Below are 22,450 nucleotides of genomic sequence, written 5' to 3'. Positions count from 1 at the left end.
AGGTGTACAATAGAGGTTGACCTTGTCAAAACCTCTATTTATCTCTCTGTTGCTGGGCACAAAGCGAAGTTCACTGAAGAAACATTATGCCGTAGGCGGCTGTTTAATTTCCCTATTACCTTGCATGGCATAGAGGACTAACAATAACGGCAGTGTTGCTCTTCAGACAGTCATGGCACAAATTGACACGTGATTTTAGGACAAGACTGTCAGTTAAGGCGTCGGCTGTAGCTTCGACGTCTTTTGTTAGTTTCACCTCAGAATAATTTTTGAATTAGACAAATGTATTGAATATGCAAATGACTAGGCTTTAGGATTTATGCAATTTTTGGTTTGCAATTTACTTCAATATCCAGATAACTATGATGCCTACACTCACTAAGGTAGCGTATTCGTCAGCATCTATGCTATAATAATACATGTTACGGTGCTCCCCTTTTTTCGACAGTGACACGAAAAGAAAAGCTGAGGATGGCATAAAAACAAAAAAATACGAAGTCTAAACATTGGCCCAGCCACAAATCTCTTCTTTATTTATTTTACAAATACGTCTCTGGCAGAGAGACAGAGCGTGTCTTCGGCCCGTCCGGCCCTAGCTGTAGCCACAGCACAGTCACAAAACAAAATCCATCCCAAAATATAAACACCAGATTATCTATTTTCTCTGATTTATAGATAGGGAGGCTCGTCCAAATGGCTATATGTCTTGCTCCACCCTTCTACACTCACAATGCGTGCACATGTGTTTTTGCAGACCCCCCTCTAATCCTCAGAGGTTAAGGTCCATGCCATTTCCGATAGATTTGATTTCCTCTTTGAGGACAATAAATATGAACAACGTTAATAAAGACAGTGTAAATCATTAATTTACAATAATAGCCCTAATATTATTATTACATAAATAAAATATAGTATAATATATTCAATATATAATGTATTATTATTTACCAATAACCAATAATCACTTTCACGGCTCTTAATATTGCTTTAATAAATAAGGAACATCAATGAGGAACAACAATAATCCTAAAATAACCAAAAAATGTTAGGGACAATCTGCTGGGTTGATTGATTTATGCACATGATTCTACACTTGTGTGTACACTTGTGTGTGTGTGTGTGTGTGCATGCGTGCGGGTGAGTGGGTGGGTGGGTGTGTGTGTGTGTGTGTGTGCATGCGTGCGGGTGGGTGTGTGTGTGTGTGTGCATGCGTGCGGGTGGGTGGGTGTGTGTGTGTGTGTGTGTGTGTGTGTGTGTGTGTGTGTGTGTGTGTGTGTGTGTGTGTGTGTGTGTGTGTGTGTGTGTGTGTGTGTGTGTGTGTGTGTGTGTGTGCACGCCTCTGTTGGTGATGTACAAAGAGCTGGGAATACTACCATATGGAGCCTCTTCGTATTGTATGAATGCATCTGTGTAGCAACAGATTGAGATGCGCATACCGTTCCATCACTAAAATGTGGCATTGTATGGTGCACTTTGCTGTTTGAGATGTTTAGGCTGTTGTTATAAGCCTATCTATTTTAAATGATCGTTTAACTTATAATAAATGTATTATAGTATTCTTATAGTTAGTGACTTGAGAAATCCATGTAACAAGTTGACGCTAGACAGCGCTAAGAAATCACTGTTCAAGTCTCATCTATTTCGTCATTATATGTTTCATTATTCACGAAATCATTTTGTGCTCCTCTGCAAAGAGATATCGGCCACATAGTCTATACTAATGGATTAGTGTCTTTAGGCCTAGTGGGCTATGCACAATGGTTGAATGTGGATTCGATTTTACACAAGGACATTATTAAGCTCATCCACGACGCTGATTTCCAGTTTACGAGGACTATATTTAACACAATAAAAAAAAAACGTCACCATTAATATGAGAAATATTCTAAAATTACAATTTCCAGGTGAGGAGGCTGTACATAATATTGCTGGCAAATATTTCGTGAATGTAATTTCTCAAATGTTCCAGTTTCCAAGGACTTAGTCAGGCATGCTCAAGTTATGACAAAAGACAATAAATACATGATAAGGAGTGAGCTAGTATCTCTACGTAGACGATTGATTAAAGCCAGAGTCAGACATAATATGTGCAGTCAACCGTTTATTAGCCTGTATTAAATGTACTCATGTATGCAACAACAATAAAATAATATAATTAGGCCTACTATCACTCAACATTCTGGGGTATAGGCTAACATTAATTGTAATTCAAGACTGAAGATTATGGAATTAATTTATGGAAAGTTTAAAAAATAAATTACACTTATATGTTGAGTTGAAAAGCACAAGGCAGGTCAATCTGATATCTTATTTTCTCGTTGATTAGTGTGTGTGCCCTTGACAGAAAGTCCTTTGAATTTAATAGGATTTAGGCTATTTAGCCATGTAATATTTTACATCACAGTTAAAATAATAAGCTAAAGAGAAAGTTGAAGTTGTGAAACAGTTTTTAACAGCATTTGAAAGATTATCCGTGAGGTCACGGTAAGAAGAAAAAACTAAAGCGCTATCCAAAGTCAATGTCACATGAGCACGGAGTCCAATCAAAACGTATCCACGCTGAACCCGAGAAGCATGAGAAACGTAGTTATCGAGTCTTGAGCGCCCGCTCATTTTTAATCCAACTCTAAACCAAAAGTTGTTGCTTTGTTTGTTTTGTTCATGTCTGAGCAGCACATATAGCATGCTTATTGAATAAATCTAAACAACATCAGTAAATATACCATCTGAAGTTCCAAAGTAAGTATTTTCAGCTATTAATCATGTGCAAGGTGAATACATTTGAATAATGGTTCCGTTTCGGAACGCTTTTCCAAAAATGGGTTAGGTAGGACTGCACGGTGTGATCTGGCTCCATTGCTTCATCCCCCATTATGTTCAGTGCGCGGTCTGTATTGCCAGCCCATAGTCTTCCCTTTATACGTCCGGTGTTGTTATTTACATTTGACATTTTATTTAATCAAAGACGGATGATAAGTGATTATTTATTCATATTGTAGGCCTATATTATTCGATAGTAATACAACGGCATATATTTTATTGGTTTGGCATGCAAAATATGAGGCCACAAAAGACAGTAGGCCTATTACCAAATAGCGTTATATAATTAGGCCTATTTTGGTTATGCTAGTTTTAGTAATTTTAGTGACAAAATCAATAAGTAGCCTACGGTTCTTGTGATATTGGTTAGCTCACGATTAAAGTATAATCTAAAATCATTATAATTTTTATTAAGCCACTAATAGTTATCTATAGAGTGTCATCCCTCCACATGTCAGTCACTCTATAGACCTACTTTAGCCAAGCAGATAGGAGGTGTCTCCCGTCGCTTACCTCACCAGCGTGACATGCCTTCCAATCAGATCCACCCTCACAATCTGTAAATATGAGGAGGGTATGTCTGTCCGTGGGCATGCACATGGTAGGTTTCGATCAGGCAAAGTCAGTTATTGTAGGGAGCTGCTCACTGCTCCTTCCTCCATCATCATTCCTGCGGGGTGGGCCTATTCATTTCATAAAGTTAGAGCCACAGCGCGTGTTTCGAAGTCGTTTCTCCGTGGATGCATATCCAAACTGACACTGAATAGCCTACTACCGTTCTAGCCAAGAGGAGAACGGAAACCGAATACTACCGTTCTAGCCAATATAACGCTGGGGATCCAACAGGTATGGCCTGCTTACGTAGACTACTTTTGCGGCTTTCCGAATGTCATCATTCAACAATTAACTTTTCATTTAGTGCGGTGATTTAAAATAATTATGTAAATGCTGGTAAAGTATTTGTTTTGATACTCATTTGAAAATATGCATGTTCATAAATGATGTAGCTTTGTTACATGTGCGTCATTTCGGTGCATAATTTCGTAGGCCTAGGGTCAAACTCTGATGGATCAGATTATTGGGGATACAAAATCATTCTTACAATATTAGATTGCGATCGAATATGAATACCTTCGCTTTGATTTATTAAAGATTGTAATCAGGTTTTAATGAGCCTTTTCTCCTGAAATAGGACAGGCTACATGTTTGCCGATAATTTTGTTTATGCACATAGGCTACACACATCCAAAATACAAGCAAAGAAATGCCGTTAATTGTTATGAAATATGACAATGTTTCCAATATTTAGGCCTATTAGTGGAAATACACACAATTGATAGGCCTACATGTAAGACAGAATACTGGTGATACAGATACAGTTTATATATATTTTTAAATACAGTGATTTATTTGTAAACTACCTGTTGCTCACCGGCATGTGCATTCCCAGGTGTTCCGTTGACCGGAATGGAGTACACTTATGATGTCGATTTGGAAGAGCTATGTCCTGTTTGTGGCGATAAGGTGTCGGGATACCACTATGGACTACTGACGTGTGAAAGCTGTAAGGTAGGCTGCAAAAGACGCAATCATTTATTTTTATACAAGTATTTTTATTTACGTCAAGATGATATCCCTCAAGAAATTCGTTATCGTTTTTATTAATTCAAATGTATTAATATTATTTTCGGTTTTGTATTAATTTTATTGCAGCATTGATGATGATCTTAACTTGGCTATTTTGTTAATAGGCGTGTCTATATGAACTCTCTCTCACACAGGGTTTCTTCAAAAGAACGGTTCAAAATAATAAGAGGTATACATGTGCAGAAAACCAGGATTGTAAAATTGACAAAACCCAGAGGAAACGGTGTCCATTTTGTCGGTTTCAGAAATGCCTGAATGTTGGAATGCGATTAGAAGGTAAGATCCTTTTTATTTGATTAATTTAGTTCATAATTTAGTTTAACATGGCATGCAGTCAGATTTTAAAATTCATATATTTAAACGTCTACTTGTTGTATATTTTTTGGGGGCTATAAATCAGATTCGATATCTGATGAAATTGCATATCTATCTCTTTGTGTTGGTGATATATTTTATTTTACAACAGTAGGCTTCCATAGGCTGCATTATAGTCTGTCTGTTGGTAGGCTTATTATCAAAAAGATTTCGTTAAATATTCGTCTCTAATTAATGAAACGTAAGAAAAATGAGCTATATTATAAGTATAGTTCGTCAGTTGTTGCATATATATCTTTGCCAATGTTTGGGTTTTAATTGCTGTATCAACATTGGCATATTAGCTATGGAATTATATATTTTTTAAATCTACCTCCGGGTAAACTATTTCAGTAGCCTTTGATAAAACGTGTATGAACAGTAGGTTTTCTAATATGACTGAATAATTAGAAGAGCTTTGGGTGAGGTTATTCTTCATATGTCATTAAATCATTATGAAACAAAAAACTTCAATGCAAGCTCTGTAAATGCACTTAAAGTTATTTTGGGATTCAGAATAATAACAAAATGAGAACTAATATTTTTGTTTATCCCTGGAAATTAAATGTACTTTACAATGGATTTAATCCATATCTTCAAATATATACATTCAATCTACAAAAAGATTGCTCTATTAGTGTATTTTTGGTTCACATTTTGATTGCTACGCCAAGAACTCTCACACGCTAACATAAACCTCTGCATAGTGAATGCTAGTAATGAATGGAATAACAGTAATGGCGTTTGATCTTGCTCTCATTCCATCAGCTGTCCGAGCCGATCGCATGCGAGGAGGCCGGAATAAGTTTGGCCCCATGTACAAGCGCGACCGAGCCCTCAAGCAGCAGAAGAAAGCGTTGATTCGAGCCACTGGCCTCAAGATGGAGACCACCCCTCCGATGCTGTCCCCTGACACCCAGACAGACTACACCTTCACCGGCAGTCTCCCGGGCCTCCACCCGCTCCCCAAGGGCATCCTCCACACCACCACGACCCCCATCGCCCCCACAGACTACGACCGCAGCCTCTACGGACCCCCTCACTGGGCATGGCTATGCCTGGACTCCCCCCCATGCACCCTTACCCCCCAGTACCAGTACGCCTCCTTCCCCAGCAGGGCGATCAAGTCCGAGTACCCGGACCACTACACAAGCTCCCCAGACTCGGTAGTGGGCAGCTACCCCTACCCAGAGCAGGTATACTCTGGACCGGGCTCTCCGCAGGTCCCCGGGGTGCCTCAGCTGGTGCTGGAGTTTCTGCGATGTGACCCGGACGAGCTGCAGGTGCAGAGTAAGATCGCTGCTCACCTTCAGCAGGAGCAGAGTGGCCAGGGGGGCAAGGGTCAGGAGAGACTCAGCCCCTTCAGCCTAATGTGTCACATGGCTGACCAGACGCTCTTCTCCATCGTGGAGTGGGCCCGAAGCTGTATCTTCTTCAAGGAGCTCAAGGTAGGGAACCAAGAGTCAATCATTTGTTGTCATACCAAGCAAAGTTGATAATCATTTGGAAACCTCCAAATTTCTCAGAGATGGTTTAGACTGTAGATGATATGCTGTCCTTATACTTTTTTCAGGAAAAAAGAATCTATTATTTCAAAAGTGCTGTACACATCCAACAAACCTCCACAGGGTACAAAATGACGTGAAATTAAGACAAAAAAAACCTCCCCACTGTTTTGATGCTCCTGACGTATTATTAGCAATGTTTCAACCACAAAGGTCTTCGTCAGGCTTACAGGTAAGACCTTTTGTACAGTTAAGGCTGACAGAAGCCCTTTCTGGTTTAAAGGTTTCAAATTGTGCGGAGCCTGTAGTCTAATATTTGTTATTTGCCTGAGTGGGGCCTGTGAGAATCACAACACGGAGGATACATAATGTTATATTTTCCCAAGGCATATGACATATGTTATTGTATCAGTTTTTGTTTATTGCGGTGAGTTCCCTATATCAGGATGTGAATTGAAATTCAAGTGATGAATTGGGAAAAACTCAACAATGAAAATGATAACCAATTCCTGAACTGAGTGGAAATCGCCAATGCAATAACATTGGGATACACACAAGCGCACCCACATTTGCACATACACACACATACACACACATACACTGTCAACATTTACCATTTTACGCATGGACAGCCATGCACACATCTCTCACACATTATTCTGCTGTTTATTTGGGACTTCCTACTGCAGAAGTGTCCACCATGATGAAAAGACGATGACAGGTGGAATCAAGGAAGCACATCCGTATCCATGAAAATTGAGAGAGCAGAGTGATGGCTTTTTTTTTCAACACACACAGCCCAGGGGGTATTCCACCAAGCAGCATCAACAAGTTAGCCTTAGCATTACAGTAGCAACCTACAGGTAACTGTGTAACACGGTCTCCAATGAATATGTTAAACAAAATAGTGACTTTTAACCATTGTAGTGACATTTAATAGTGACTTTTAACCATTTTAACCATTGTAGTGACTTTTAATAGTGACTTTTAACCATTGTAGTGACTTTTAATAGTGACTTTTAACCATTGTAGTGACTTTTAATAGTGACTTTTAACCATTGTAGTGACTTTTAATAGTGACTTTTAACCATTTTAACCATTGTACCATTGTACCAAGAGAACATCCCTGATCATCCCTACTACCTCTGTTCTGGCGGTCTCTAAACACTGGCTATCTGTAATTTAAAATAACAAGAAAATTATGAAGTTTGCACAATATATGAAATTGGACTTTTGAAACCAAATACTTTTAGACTGGCCTTCTAGGCAGAGTTCCTCTGTCCAGTGTCTGTGTTCTTTTGTCCATCTTAATCTTTTCTTTTTATTGGCCGGTCTGAGAGACGGCTTTTTCTTTGCAACTACCTAGAAGGCCAGCATCCCGGAGTCACCTCTTCAACTGTTGACATTGAGGCTGGTGTTTTGCAGGTACTATTTAATGAAGCTGCCAGTTGAGGACTTGTGAGGTGTCTGTTTCTCAAACGAGACACTCTAATGTACTTGTCCTCTTGCTCAGTTGTGCACCGGGGCCTCCCACTCCTCTGTCTATTCTGGTCAGAGCCAGTTTGCGCTGTTCTGTGAAGGGAGTAGTACACAGCGTTGTATGAGATCTTCAGTTTCTTGGCAATCTTTCGAATGGAATAGCCTTAATTTCTCAGAACAAGAATAGACTGACGAGTTTCAGAAGAAAGATCTTTGTTTCTGGACATTTTGGGCCTGTAATCGAACCCACAAAATGCTGATGCTCCAGATACTCAACTAGTCTAAAGAAGGACAGTTTTAATGCTTCTTTAATCAGACAACAGTTTTCAGCTGTGCTAACATAATTGCAAAAGGGTGTTCTAATGATCAATTAGCCTTTTAAAATTATAAACTTGAATTAGCTAACACAACGTGCCATTGGAACACAGGAGTGATGGTTGCTGATAATGGGCCTCTGTACGCCTATGTAGATATTCCATAATATGCCGTTTCCAGCTACAATAGTCATTTACAACGTTAACAATGTCTACACTGTATTGCTGATCAATTTGATGTTATTTTTTAATGGACAAAAAATTGCGTTCTTTCAAAAACAAGGACATTTCTAAGTGACCCCAAACTTTTGAATGGTAGTGTATGTCACTATGGTGACATAGAGTAGTGACATTATGAGAGAGGTCTGAACTTTACTATATATTCTGAAATAACTCCACACAACCTCATAATGGGCATGCTATAATTGACCTTAATAAGTCATATCCCACTTTAGAATTCTTTACACACCATTGAATTGTAGCACACTATTTGTGAGTGTTTATTCAAGCTAACTGGCTAATCCATCGATTTTCGCTCTGTGTAATGCTACCATGAGGTGAACGGCTAATTGACTTAGCTTCAACCGCTGCCCTCCCGCAATGCTATCCTCAAGACCCATTCTGGTCAGGCGTGACTCGGGCTACCGACTATCAGCGGTGAACAAACAGATGCTCTGACACGTTGTAGCTACTTGAGCACCGGGTGCATGCTAGTTGCAGCAGGGACTGTGTGGGCGCACATCGCTGCCATTCGGTTCACACATTGAGGAGAGGAGCCAGGAAAGGGCAATCTCTTCACTGTGGTTCCGTATGTCACCCAACGCTATTCATTTCAGTCTGACCTTCATCCATTCCTATCTGGAAGAGATTTTATGAAGTCGACCCTTCTTGGCCATCCTGAGAGGCAGAATGGAACAGTGTTGTCAGGAGAAGAGATCTTTGAGAGATCTTTTATAAAGCAGCATTTTATTTCAAATGATTGAATGATTCAATCTGCTTATTATCCTTCTCCCAAGGTTCACGGTGATGTTGACTGAACTAATTTAGAGTGAGTTAGGGAGGATATTTTATTTGTGTGTGTGTGAGTGCCAGTGTGTGGGAGCGTGTGTGTGTGTGTGATAGTGATGAATGGTAATAGCGTACTTGCAGTGATTTAACCTGGTTAGGTCGAGGTCGGCGTTCATCTCTCCTAAAATAAAACACTTGAGTTTTATGCTGATGTAAAGGAAATGGACCCTCTTAAAGTGCTGTATAAAGCAATACCATGTCCCTACTTTCAATATTTTCACCACAATGGAAGCATTGTTTGGTTTGATAAGGTTTAGAGCAGTACAAAGGCTGATGGATGAAATGTTTTATTTTTCAGGGTCTGGGTGTTTATTAATACTTGAATAGTTAACAGTTTAGTGTGGCTTATTGTTCTTAAGGTCAGTTAAACATTTTGGTATGGTATGGCTTTCCTTTCATGGCTGAAGCAGACAATAGCAATTATATTACTGTATTCAATTTATAACACATTACATTGTTTTAGATTCATTTATATATAATACCCTTTGCCTTTGTTGTCCTGTATCATATAGTAGATACAGTATATACAGAGTAAATAACACTAAATAAGATGTGTAGCACAAACTACCTTCATGTAATGTGAAAAGCTTCACCACAAGAACCTACGAGCCAAAGTCAACTTTCACTTTCTGTAGGAGGAGCACTAAGACATAAAACCAGTTGACTATGAATAACAGGACTATTTGCCAAGAAGTCCCCAGTTATTTTTGCCGGTACTGAAGGCATTCCTTGCAGTAGATAAGAGTGGAATGTGTACTCCAGAGTGTTTAGTTAATGTGTTTGGGTTTTCCATGTGGAGGGATAGACAGTATTTCTAAAATATCAAGTTTTATTTGAGATTTTTACAGCTTTCTGCGTAGTCAAATCGTTACAAAATCTATATCAGTGTTTTTAAAAGTGACCATTAATTGGCGTCTTCTTCTTATCAGTCTACAGCTAGACTTCTGAAAGTTTGTTTGATCTAAGATGAGAGAAAGCTACTAAATAAGCTGTGTGATGTACATATTATCTGATTGTCATCATATATGTCTAATAAATCATTTTAATTGTGATATTTGTTATCCAATCACTATACTATATAATACATAATCACTATACTATATAATACATAATCACTATACTATATAATACATAATCACTATACTATATAATACATAATCACTATACTATATAATACATAATCACTATACTATATAATACATAATCACTATTTAATATACTGAACAAAACTATAAATTCAACATGCAACAATTTCTAAGATTTTACTGAGTTACAGTTCATATAAGGAAATCAGTCAATTTAAATAAATTCATTAGGCCCTAATCTATTGATTTCACATGACTGGGCAGGGTTGCAGTCATGGGTGGGCCTGGGAGGGCATAGGCCCACCCACTGGGGAGCCAGGCCCAGCCAATCCGAATGAGTTTTCCCCCCTTCAAAAGGGCTTCATTATAGACAGAAATACGCCTTCTCTAAAACGACGTTGGAGGCAGGTTATGGTAGAGAAATTAACATAAAATGATCTGGCAACAGCTCCAGTAGCTTTACACATGCACACACACAAAATGAGATATTTCAAATGATTGAAATTGCAATTATCATACTAAAATGCATTGAAATACATTATATTCCTTCCAGTCAATAAGTATGTTTACATGCACATTTTTTAAACATTTATTTAACTAGGTAAATCAGTTAAGAACAAATTCTTACTTTCGACGACGGCCTAGGGACACTGGGTTAACTGCCTTGTTCAGGGGCAGAACGACAGATTTTTACCTTGTCAGCTCAGGGATTAGATCTTGCAACCTTCCGGTTACTAGTCCAACACTCTCACCACTAGGCTACCTGCCGCCCCATTTTACTATGATTATTGTGGATAGTAAGATTAATATAATAATTTGATTTAAACATTTACATGTTTTGCAACAAGAAAAATTTCCAGAATAATCCTGTTTACGTGGACACATTTGAAATCAGGCTACCTGATAGGACTTTGATAAATGCCAAAAATGCCAATCAAAATAAACGTTCTACCACATATTATTATATTCATATTTAACCATATTATAATAGTATTATAAATATGAAGCCTATTTGAATCTGAGTTCAGACATATAGAGTTTAAATGTGAAAACTATTTCTAAGATGCATACCTTTCCATTTTCCGAACTCACTTCACTAAAGCGAGAGGCTCGCGCTGCTCATGCTGGAACAAATACACTGCTGTTTACATGTCCTAAGAAATCTAAATATTGCTAAAAAATCTAGGTGTTTTAGTCGACGTATGCTTACTTCAATTAAGACCTTAACGACCATTAAGATAATCAGAGTAAGGTGTTTACATGACTAATGCCATACTTACCCTACTCCCATAATCAGTTTAATATAGAATTATTAGCGTGCATGCGAATTTACTCAACAGTGTTATGCTGGTGCTAGGCTGGTACGCTGGTAACAAACGGCAATATCTGGAGATGGGTTACCATGTGTTTTTCATGCCAGTACTAAGCTGGGCTGTGTGGTATGTGTGTGTTTGTGTGGGATGGTGGATGTGGCATACATTAGCTTATTGACTCTCTTCACCACGTGTTGATGGGTAGTTTCCAGGTCTTTGTGTCTACATCTGTGTTGGACAGGTGTGTGTCAATCCCCTCATAGTAGAATGGCTTCCGGAAGGAACTTCTACCTCATTTACCAGGTGTAATCACTTGCTAGCATGGCATGCTATAGCAATAGAATGAGCCAGGTGGACATTAGCATTGCACCATATGCACTCATAACAGCTGCTCTAGTTTAGCTGTGTATCAAGACAAAAATATAAAACATGTTGTTCAGTATGTTGGTTAATAGTACAAAATAATCACTTTCATGAATTCAGACTATCTTTTTTTCCACACTCACAATACTTTTACCTAAACCGGCACCTCAATGGTTGTACAATAGGCAGTATACACTTCATATTAAATGCTAGAGTGGTATTCACCATTGACTGTTCGAAATAGTTCACGGACTCACCCATGGGCGAGTGAGAGCTGGGAGATGGAGAGAGAAGAAAGAAAATCCATCAAAATTCTGAGGTACTTGACATTTTCAATAGGTGCAGATGGGGGAATAGCAGTAGGATGGCACAGTCTTTATGGTGTGCACTGTATTCCCAATGAAAAACCCCAACATATTCTGTTGCATTCACATTGCTGTGTGTCAATGGTTTGTTGTGCAATTCCTGAAGTGTGTATTGAATCCGGTCTGGTATTTGTGTTAAAGAACTCACTGTGCTACAGCAAATAAATGAAAAACTGACCTCGTGGTGACAGAGCTCGACTTGGTGGTTAATAGCATCCATTTGCCATGGCAACAGAAAATCCTGACTAAATGGGGCCATGTCTTGATGGGTCTCTGTTCATATACTATATCTAGGTATCTTTGGTGATGTTGACATGCTTTTGTCCCTGGCTTGTGAATTTCCATAAAATGGTTGACAACTGATATTCAAAGAATGTCGACGTTTGTCAAACAAGCATGCTCGCACTCACGTCATGTGATGAGATAGGCTGGTTGTTAAGCTGTATTGCAATGAATATTGATTTTGTCTGTACAGTGTTGCTGTTCTCTGGGTTTGTAGTTGTTTGTGACATTTACCCAAAATGCAACTTCTACTCAGGAAATGGATAGTGGATAGTGGATAATTCATAATCCATAGCTTGACTATGCCACAAAAAGCAGACTACAATAAACTTATGTCATATCAGAAAGGTTTTCTGGATTATACTGTATACATTGTATTTTATAAAGTGACACTGCCCCCATGTTTACTGTGAATGCACCCACCATTGTTTGGTTAACCTTTTTATGTAGCCTGGGAACTCATCTGAATTTTCTCTGTTTCACTTCACAACATCAGTCTGGCCATGGGCTTTCATTACAACTGTTTGCCCCTATCTGTAATGGTGCATTACTACTACTTCTGGTTAACCACGGTAAGTTAATTTATAGTTAACGGGATGGTTCACTTTAGTTTAGCAAATGTTTTTACTTACCTTGGGTGTTGTCATTTTAACCAAACCATTTTAAGTCTGTTACCTTGTTATGTAGCAAAGCCATGGGGATTCAAAAGCATGGGAATCTGTGTATTTGGAACACACCCCAAATATGTGTGTTTGAATGGATTCCTTCTGTCTTCTATCAGGTAGGAGATCAGATGAAGCTGCTTCACAACTGCTGGAGCGAGCTGCTGGTGTTGGACTTCATCTCCAGGCAAGTCCAACACGGCAAGGAGGGCAGCGTGCTACTGGTCACAGGGCAGGAGGTGAGTGCAATGATCACCAAGCATCATCATTACACATGCACGCACACAAGCACAGAAGTTGGACGTCAGTCACACTTCTCCTCATGGTAAACGCATATCACTGAGTACCTTTAATGAGACCAGAGCTAAAACAAATTGAGGAAAGTTCCTATGTTGAAACTCATGCATTTGTATGTTGTGGTCTAGGTGGAGCTGGCATCCATAGCGTCCCAGGCAGGAGCCACTCTCACAAGCCTGGTGCAGAGAGGACAGGAGCTAGTTGAGAAACTACAGACCCTACAGGCGGACCGCAGAGAAATTGCCTGCTTCAAGTTCCTCATCCTCTTCAACCCCGGTGAGTGGGAGATTCAATTGCATGTACAGGGGACCACCATGGGGAGCTGGATATCCCCATAACAAATAATTCTCTCCTAATTAAGGGTTGAAAATATGGTTGAAAATGTTAACTTTATATTAAGGTCTGTGGACCAATCGCCATTAAGTTCCTTGTCCTCTTCGACCCCTGCGAGTGGGAGATCAGCCATGGGTTCTCCATAGGTTAGTACTATCGAGGATCATTGGGACATCCCAACTCTAAAACTTAACCTTAACCATTTTGAATGTAATCTTCAATGGGGTAACGTCAGTGTTGGGAAGTCCCAAGGAACGTGGATAGCATGGACCATTCTCCATATTTATTTATTAAAAATGAAATACAGAAATAACTCATTCACACGCCTTTCTGGGTAGGTCTCTAAGAGCTTTCCACACCTGGATTGCAATATTTGCCCATTATTCTTTTCAAAAATGTTCAAGCTGTGTCAAATTGGTTGTTGATAATTGCTACGCAACCATTTTCAGGTCTTGCCATAGATTTTCAAGTATATTTAAGTCAAAACTGTAACTCAGCCACTCAGGAACATTTATTGTGTTCTTGGTAAGCAACTCCAGTGTAGATTTTGCTTTGCGTTTCAGTTAATTGTCCTGCTGAAAGGTGAATACATCTCCCAGTGGCTGGTGGAAAGCAGACTAAACCAGGTTTTCTTCTTGGATTTTGCCTGTGCTTAGCTCCATTCTGTTTATTTTTTTATCCTGAAAACCTCCCCAGACCTGAACAATTACAAGCATACCCACAACATGTTGCAGCCACCACTATGCTTGAAAATACGGAGAGTGGTACTCAGTAATGTGTTGTATTGGATTTGCCCCAAACATAACACTTTGTATTCAGGACAAAAAGTGAATTGCTTTGCCACATTTTTTTTGCAGTATTAATTTAGTGACTTGATGCAAACAGGATGCATGTTTTGGAATATTCTTTATTCTGTACAGGCTTCATTCTTTTCACTCTGTCATTTAGGTGAGTAATTGTTGAGTAATAACAATGTTGATGATCCACCCTATGTTTTCTGCTATTAGAGACATTAAACTCTGTAACTGTTTTAAAGTCAACATTGGCCTCGTGGTGAAATCCCTGAGCGTTTTCCTTTTTCTCTGGCAACTGAGTTAAGAAGGACGCCTGTATCTTTGTATTGACTGGGTGTTTTGATACACCATCCAAAGTATAATTAATACCTTACTCATTATCAAACGGATATTCAATGCCTGCCTTTTTAAAATTTTGACCCATCTACAAATAGGTGCCCTTTGCGAGTCATTGGAAAAACCTCCATGTTCTTTGTGGTTGAATCTGTGTTTGAAATTCACTGCTCTACTGAGGGACCTTACAGATAATTATATGTTTGGGGTACAGCGATGAGATAGTCATTCATAAATCATGTTAAACACTATTATTGCACACAGAGTCCATGCAATTTATTTCTCTTGTTAAGCACATTTTGACCCCTGAACTTATTTAGCCATAACAAAGGGGTTGAATATTTATTGACCCAAGACATTTCAGCTTTTAATTTTTAATTAACTAAATAAACTATTATAATAACACAATTCCACTTTGACATTCTGGGGTGTCGTGTGTAAGTAAGCCAGTGACAAAAAAACTCAATCCATTTCAAATTCAGGCTGAAACACAACAAAATGTGGGAAAAGTCCAGAGGTGTGAATACTTTCTGAAGACATATTAACTCAATATTCACCATCCGTGGACCAATAAGTAGTGTCAAGTCCAACCTGGTTTAAAGTGCATCTTCACAAAGTTTCAATACACTTTGAAACAATAATAAGAAATTCTCTGGGATTCCCATGGTGGCTCTTGTTTATTGTATGTCTCTTGGCACAGTCATATAGACCCTTTTCTGTGTTTGCAAACACTGCCGCAGGAAGGCGATGCGCGCAAGTTGGTGGCAGAACACGAACAAGTTCTTACAGAACGCAAGCAAAAAAATGTATTTACATGTTGCTTATGAGTGCATTTCATACTACTTCTGGATTATAATGGGATTTTAAGGCTCGTATGAAAGTCCAGCTTAATATGATGCTAGTCCTCTTCGCATATCAACTGCATTACACTTAAAAAAGCACTTATATTTCAATCTGTAAAATGGCTCTTTGGCTAGCTTTTGCTCCTGCCTATATCAATGAGCGTTAGCATTCTAGCTACCAACTGCTGCATCCAAAATAGTTATTTTGCAAATATCCCAACCAAATATAATCTTAACAACTGTTAAAGCAAGAATCAAAATATCATTGTAAGCGTATGAGAGTTAAATATTTTTATTTTGTTTAGAAGTAATAAAAACGTAAATCTAGGCTATGTTGAATGGGTGCAGATGGTGATGGCTTTCTTACTGCCGCCAAGAGTCGTGGACATCTGTGCGTGACGTCAGTGTGTTGTGTACTGGAAAAGGGTCTATTAAATGTGAAATTCATACAATATTTTTTTGTTCTCTCATTTGGTACAATTGTTGGTGTAATTGAGTTACAGATGTTTTTAATGAGCACTGTTGGAGAATTAGTGAAATTGTGTGCTTAAATGACATTGAATTAGTGAAATCAAATGGTCATGTGCTTAAATTAGGTTGAATTACTGAAATCAAATAAGCATGAGCTTAAATGAAAGTAATTGGTGTTGTAAATTAAATGCCCCACAACGGCTTCTCAACCTCACCTCATTTATCACATTTTGAAACATAACTGGCAATTCCTTCGATTTGAGTTTGATCCAAAGCAATTCATTTGTCAAAAGAAGGATGGCGCGCTAATATGTCGGTATATATTTGGGGGATTTGAGCATATTGGCAGTTTGTCCCCTTTATGGCTCTAAGAGGCTAAATGATTCGTCTCAATGGAGTGGCGCTTTGCACAGGTTATGGGCTTAATTTGAATTAGGCTGCTCTGAATAGGCTATGTTTACAAAGGCAACGAGCGTCGCCCTTGTTGCGCACCACGCTCAAAGAAGGCTTAATGGATTGACCCCCACATCGGTTTTTCTCCAGACAGACACTAGGCCAGAATCCGCTGTGCTCGGTAGATGGAAAAATGGCCTTTTATCATCTACATTCCCCTAAGCGGTAGCAATTTAGAGCTAGCCCACCGTGAACAAAAGCTGCTTTTAATAATAAGAGTGCTTGAGAGGGCCCCGGCGTTTGCGCAGAGTGTGGATCTTTGTGTGGGTTCTGAGTGGCTTATGTCTGTTTTCTGCCTCCCTCTCTCTCTCTCCATCTCCCTCGCTCGCTCACTCTCTCATCTCTCTCTGTGTGTCGTCATTCGTTCATCTCTTTCTTCCTCAGGCAATTCGGTAATATTTGTAGGGGCAATTTTTGCTTCACCTTTGAGCCGTATTGAAAATATTATCGACAACGTTTGATTCAATTGTGAGGGGCTCCCCCCAAGGTGCTCTCATGCTGAACCCCAGGAAAGGAGCCTCATCTGGGAAGACGGCAAGCTGTTGTCCCTCTCTTAGCCAAGCTAGTGCTGGAGCTATGCTCGTGTGTGCTTCTATACATAACAGCCCACGTAAACAGACTTATGTTAGCTAGTATCTCTATAGTACAACATATCCTTGTGCTGGGTGCACATCGTCATGGAAATGCTTGAGATACTCTCGAGCATGCATAGAAACAAAGAAAGACTGACAGGCAGACATGCACAGTTGGATCCATGTTTTCACTAAGATAATGGCTGGGTTTCAATCAAAGGATTGATGGCCACTGTTTGTCATGCTTCCACATGCCACCTCAAGTCACAATATTAATATAAGTCACAATATGTCATTTTCAAACACGTTCAAGAGCAGCACTTAAAGTTACAAATTGTGCGTTTAGGGTAAAAAAAATAAACTTTCTGTCTCTTCTCCCCTCAGATGTGAAGCTACTGGAGAGCCAGGCATTCGTGGAGGGCGTCCAGGAGCAGGTGAACGGGGCTCTGCTGGAGTACACCATGTGTGCTTACCCCCAACACCTGGACAAGTTCAGCCGGCTGCTGATGCGCCTGCCTGAGCTCAAGGCCTTGTCGGCACAGGCCGAGGACTACCTCTGCTACAAGCACCTGAGCGGAGAGGTGCCCTGCAACAACCTGCTCATCGAGATGCTGCACGCCAAGAGGGCGTGCGCTTGAGGAGGGCACACGTTTGTGTGTGTGTGTGTGTTAGTGATTTTGACAAGAGGGAAGAGAGGAGGTGTGTGTGGGTGTCCACATGTTAGAGAGATAAAGTGTGAGAAAGGCAGAGGGAAGCAAGAGAGAGAGAGAGAGAGATCACCCTTCTTGCCCCCAAAGTGCCAATTACTGAGGTAATCCCGGTCTCAGCCATTCCAGACCTCAGATCTAACTACAGTATGCCCGAAACCTGGACTGGATTAATTCAATTCACCACCAAGAGTGATTTGGTTGTAGAGAAATGCACTGAGTTGATTCACTCACCCTTCAGAGATTGAAATGTGATTTACATTTGAAGATGATGATTCACTGTGCAGGACGTAGTCATTTTAAGAGTCATTCAAGGAAAACGATTGTCAGAGACCTGATTCATCTGCAGTTCATATTCAGGCAATGATGCACTAGAGTTGTTGAACAGAGATGCACTGTATTGAGTTACAGTGCATACAGAGAACTGATTCATTCTGAATAATTCCATATCAAGTTCCAAAAAACGATCTTATGCTAAAGACATGCTAATTAGTTACTTGTTAATTAACTTGTAATTCAAATTCATACTGGTTTACTCATTATGTAATATCACAGTTAATTAACTAATGACAATCACTAAACAACTAAAGACATACATTTCAGCTGGGTATAACCTACCTGAAGGGATCCTAAAAGAGGAATACCACATCTAAAGTTAGCTGTATGCTAATGTTGCATATATGCTAATGCTACTAGCTAGGTTGACACAACCACAATGACAGCATTTTGTTTAAAGAGAGAAGAAAAAACGCTCCTGATGCGTGTCTACGACGAGCGGTCTCTCTGAACCTTACTACTGTGTTCACATAGCCTTACAAATTCAGACCCCTGTTATATAGACTAATATTTATATTCTAAGCTGACAATTCTCCGTTTCCAATGCTTTTTCTTCTACTTTACTTCGGATGAGTCTGTATTTTAAAAATTTCTTAAGTCAAATTTTCTCGTGTGGTTGCTTTTGAATTCTGATCTTTGTGTTTCCTAAAAAAAAAATATGAAAAATGTAAAAGCCATAGGGAGATATTGTAATATAAATATAGCTGTCACAGACTTGGTGTGTATCAGTGCACTAGTGAATAGGGTAGAGAGCTGAGGACAGGGAAAGAGAGAGAGAGATGGGAGGAGGGCAGAGAGAAAGCAATTTCATTCTCAATAGAGGTGACTTGCACTGTAGTTTCCCATTTGCCAACAAGGACCCTGCTACCCCCGGTTATGAAGTCAGATCAACAGAAAGGTCAAAGGGCACATGTAGATGTGCATGGACACATGAGTACACATGTAAATAGTGTGTATGTGTGGTACACGACAGGGAGTTGCTGTAAGGCGCGTAATGAAAGAGATATGCAGCGTAGTACACCTACGCCCTCGCCACTTCCTGGCTGCACACAAACAAACACACACACACACACACTGAGGACAATGACACACACTCATCCAGGTGACGAAAAGCTATGAAGAGAGAATCGTTCTGAATAGACAGCTACTGTACGAAATGTACAAATACGATGCTGACTACTGTAAATTGAAAGTGGAACTGAATACTGAATGTCGTTGGAGACATTCTGAACATTTTTATCTCTTTCTCTCGCTCTCTCTTTCTCTCGCTCTCTTTCTTTCTCTTTCTCTCTGTAGATACATGCTCAATGTAAGTGATAAATTAACTGGAGAAATGTATACACTATACAGTATGTAATGAATGTATAAGACATGAAATCCTACCCATTAATGAATGGTTAACGTTTTGGATGCAGCCCTGAAACTCATAACATACATTTGATATCAATGGTATAAGTTATGGCATGTGTGTGCACGCATGTGCGTGTGTGTGTGTTTACACACCTGTGCCGTTGAGTGGGTAAGAGTTCTTAGAATATAGTACCTTAATGACGTGGCAAGGACCTCTACTAAAATGGACTTAATCTTTGCCTGATAGAAAAGAACCATTTACAGTTTATCCATACCAGAAGACAATCACCACAACTACATATTGAATGTGTATTTTCCCAATAAAAGTTGCCTCTGCAATGCTTTTACTGTTTTGGGAATTGAAATTCAGTCTTTCACTAACTTGCACTCCCACTCCCCAATAAATGCTTTCTGTTTGGGCCTTGCCCCTGGACGCTGGACGCTGGCCCCTGGCCCCTGGCCCCTGGCCCAACACTCTATATTCCCTTGCTGAACTTTCCTCTATTATGTTAAAGTTGCTACATCCATTTTCGGACATAAACATTCATGATATGACCCATTGATTCTTGAAGAATGTAACTTATAAATGCCTCTTCAGCTTAGTTCCACTGTCATACCCCATCAAAAACTCCAAAATAAGTTTGCTTTACGCCAACAAATGTAAACAAACACTGCGTAGCCTCAAAACATGGTTAACACTTTTATTTTCATATCATGGATGGCTAGTCCTTGCATCCATAGCTATGTCTATGAATTTGAGAGTGGTAACAATTTCTCCAGCCCCTGCCTCAGCTTTTTGCCAAAACAGTGGCATGGAGTGCTTTGTTATTGTTTCAACTGCTGATTGCTCCTTTAAGTGGAGCAGACATTTACTGCCTTGCACTGTGTGATCTGGACATATGTAATCATGTGACCTCATTTGTCTGATACTTGTTTATATAGCTTGATTCAATCACATGATGTGTTTATTTTGGTTAATCCTTCTGACTGTGCTTAATTGTAATTGTTTCAAATCAATAAAAGCTCATTATTTAAAACTGGATGCAAGAATGTCAACTGATTTGGATTAAGTGGATTTTGTATTGGTTTCTTCAGCCTCATTTATACCTGAGGTGCGTTTAGTTTGCTTGAACGTTTGCTACATTGTGGAACGGTTTGTACTGAAGACATGTTTCCCCAAAACCTTCTTGTACGTTTCTGAAAATACTGTGAGGTATGTGTGCTGTCATTTGGTGGGTGTGGCGAGGTGTGGCTTGAAGCAGTGAGTGACATATTTAAAGGACATTGGCCATGCTGACAGCGTTCCCCAGCCCACAACCTAATCTCTCCCCATTTTTCAACTGGTCGATCAGTACAGCACCGTTTCCATTCAATTGGACGTTCCAGAACGTAAAAACATACTAATCGCAGCTTTGGTTCTAACTTGCGTCCTTTGTCCTGATCTTGTCCACATTAATTTGTGCTCAGATTAAAAGACACATTGTGATCTGATTGTGATCAGATTTTCCTGACCACTTCTGGAGGTAGTCTGGGACCCATTGTGCTTAGATATCTTGTGTAGATGAATCTGGACAATGTGAAACCATTTAAATCATCATTATACTGCCCTCTAAAATCATTGACAAGTGGCACCATTGACTTCTGTCAAAAAATTTGTGTACACGGAGGGACCAGGAAATCTGGTCACAATGTAGACACAGTGAAAGGCACATTTAAAAGAAAATCTGTGGTGAGTTGCCAAAAGCCATAAGGTCATGTAATATATTTGAGTACCCATGCAGAATCACAACACTCATAGAAGAGTTTGTAAAATGTTCTAATTTTTTAATTGGTTCTCTTGTTCATAGCAAACATTCCCATCTAAAAAAGTACTGGTACAACAGAAATCTGGCTTTATATGTACTGCATTGGGGTTGTCTGAAAAGTACTCTGGATTGAAAAGTTGGAAGCGTGATGCTTAATTTCACGGCTATCTGCTACTTTGTCCTCTTTTTGTTTTTCTGAAAGGTGTTGTAACATTGTCTTGGAAAGAAAAGGAGAGCCTCACACTCTTGGAGCTCAGATGCAATAATTGAATAGCCAATGTTTCGACAGACAAGCTGTCTTCATGAGGGTATAATGACCAACACTGCAGGTCACTAGTTTATATCATTTGAAAGGACACACACAGGTGTCTGTACTTATGGCCGGCTGTGGCTTGATTTCATTGGTGGATTTACAGATATAAATAGAACATATAAAAAAGCATGAATAACATAATAATAATAATACATAAGATATTAGATACAATGTGGCTACATAGGCTTACAAACATTTACAATGAAAGAAACATCACAACAATCACAAGAATGGCTTCAGATCAAAGTCTACGTTGAGACCGAAGGGATCAAGGGTTTTAAAATTAAAGAACCAGGTGGCCTCTCGTTTTAACAGTAAATTGTCAGGTGTCTGACAGGAAATAAATCTTCCCTCATAACACTGTGGACCTCTGAGAACATTGGCTTGCCAAACAAAAGGTGAGCCCAGACTCATGTCTAGTAGTGTGTTGTGCCGTACATATGTGTTTGTGTGTGCATATGTGTGTGTGAAAATAAGGTAAAATACAACATATCGCATACCTCCCTCCAAACAAACACACGACACAAGTGCATTGACAAGAATGGGCACAGATGGGGCCCTTTTAGAAAGACACAAAATTAAAAGGT

At 39.4% G+C, this 22,450-nt stretch overlaps 1 protein-coding gene across 2 annotated transcripts; it reads left to right on the top strand.

Moving 5' to 3' along the window:
* Positions 1 to 2,614: 2,614 nt before the first annotated feature.
* LOC112220030 (steroidogenic factor 1-like) lies at positions 2,615 to 20,785 on the top strand. Of its 2 annotated transcripts, none has more exons than XM_042302634.1 (7): positions 2,615 to 2,739; positions 4,271 to 4,389; positions 4,602 to 4,743; positions 5,590 to 6,269; positions 13,377 to 13,496; positions 13,683 to 13,830; positions 17,737 to 20,785. In XM_042302634.1, exons 2-7 carry the CDS (start codon positions 4,288 to 4,290, stop codon positions 17,988 to 17,990), a joined length of 1,446 nt encoding a protein of 481 aa, XP_042158568.1. In that variant the 5' UTR covers positions 2,615 to 2,739; positions 4,271 to 4,287; the 3' UTR covers positions 17,991 to 20,785. The 2 variants fall into 2 exon arrangements, with proteins under 2 accessions (XP_042158568.1, XP_024237351.2); XM_024381583.2 differs by lacking the exon at positions 2,615 to 2,739 and adding an exon at positions 3,403 to 3,666.
* The last annotated feature ends 1,665 nt before the right edge of the window (positions 20,786 to 22,450 follow it).

The sequence above is a fragment of the Oncorhynchus tshawytscha genome, linkage group LG20, assembly GCF_018296145.1.
Source record: "Oncorhynchus tshawytscha isolate Ot180627B linkage group LG20, Otsh_v2.0, whole genome shotgun sequence".
In the NCBI taxonomy this organism is placed as follows: Eukaryota; Metazoa; Chordata; class Actinopteri; order Salmoniformes; family Salmonidae; genus Oncorhynchus; species Oncorhynchus tshawytscha.
This window is presented reverse-complemented; position numbering and strand designations above follow the sequence as displayed.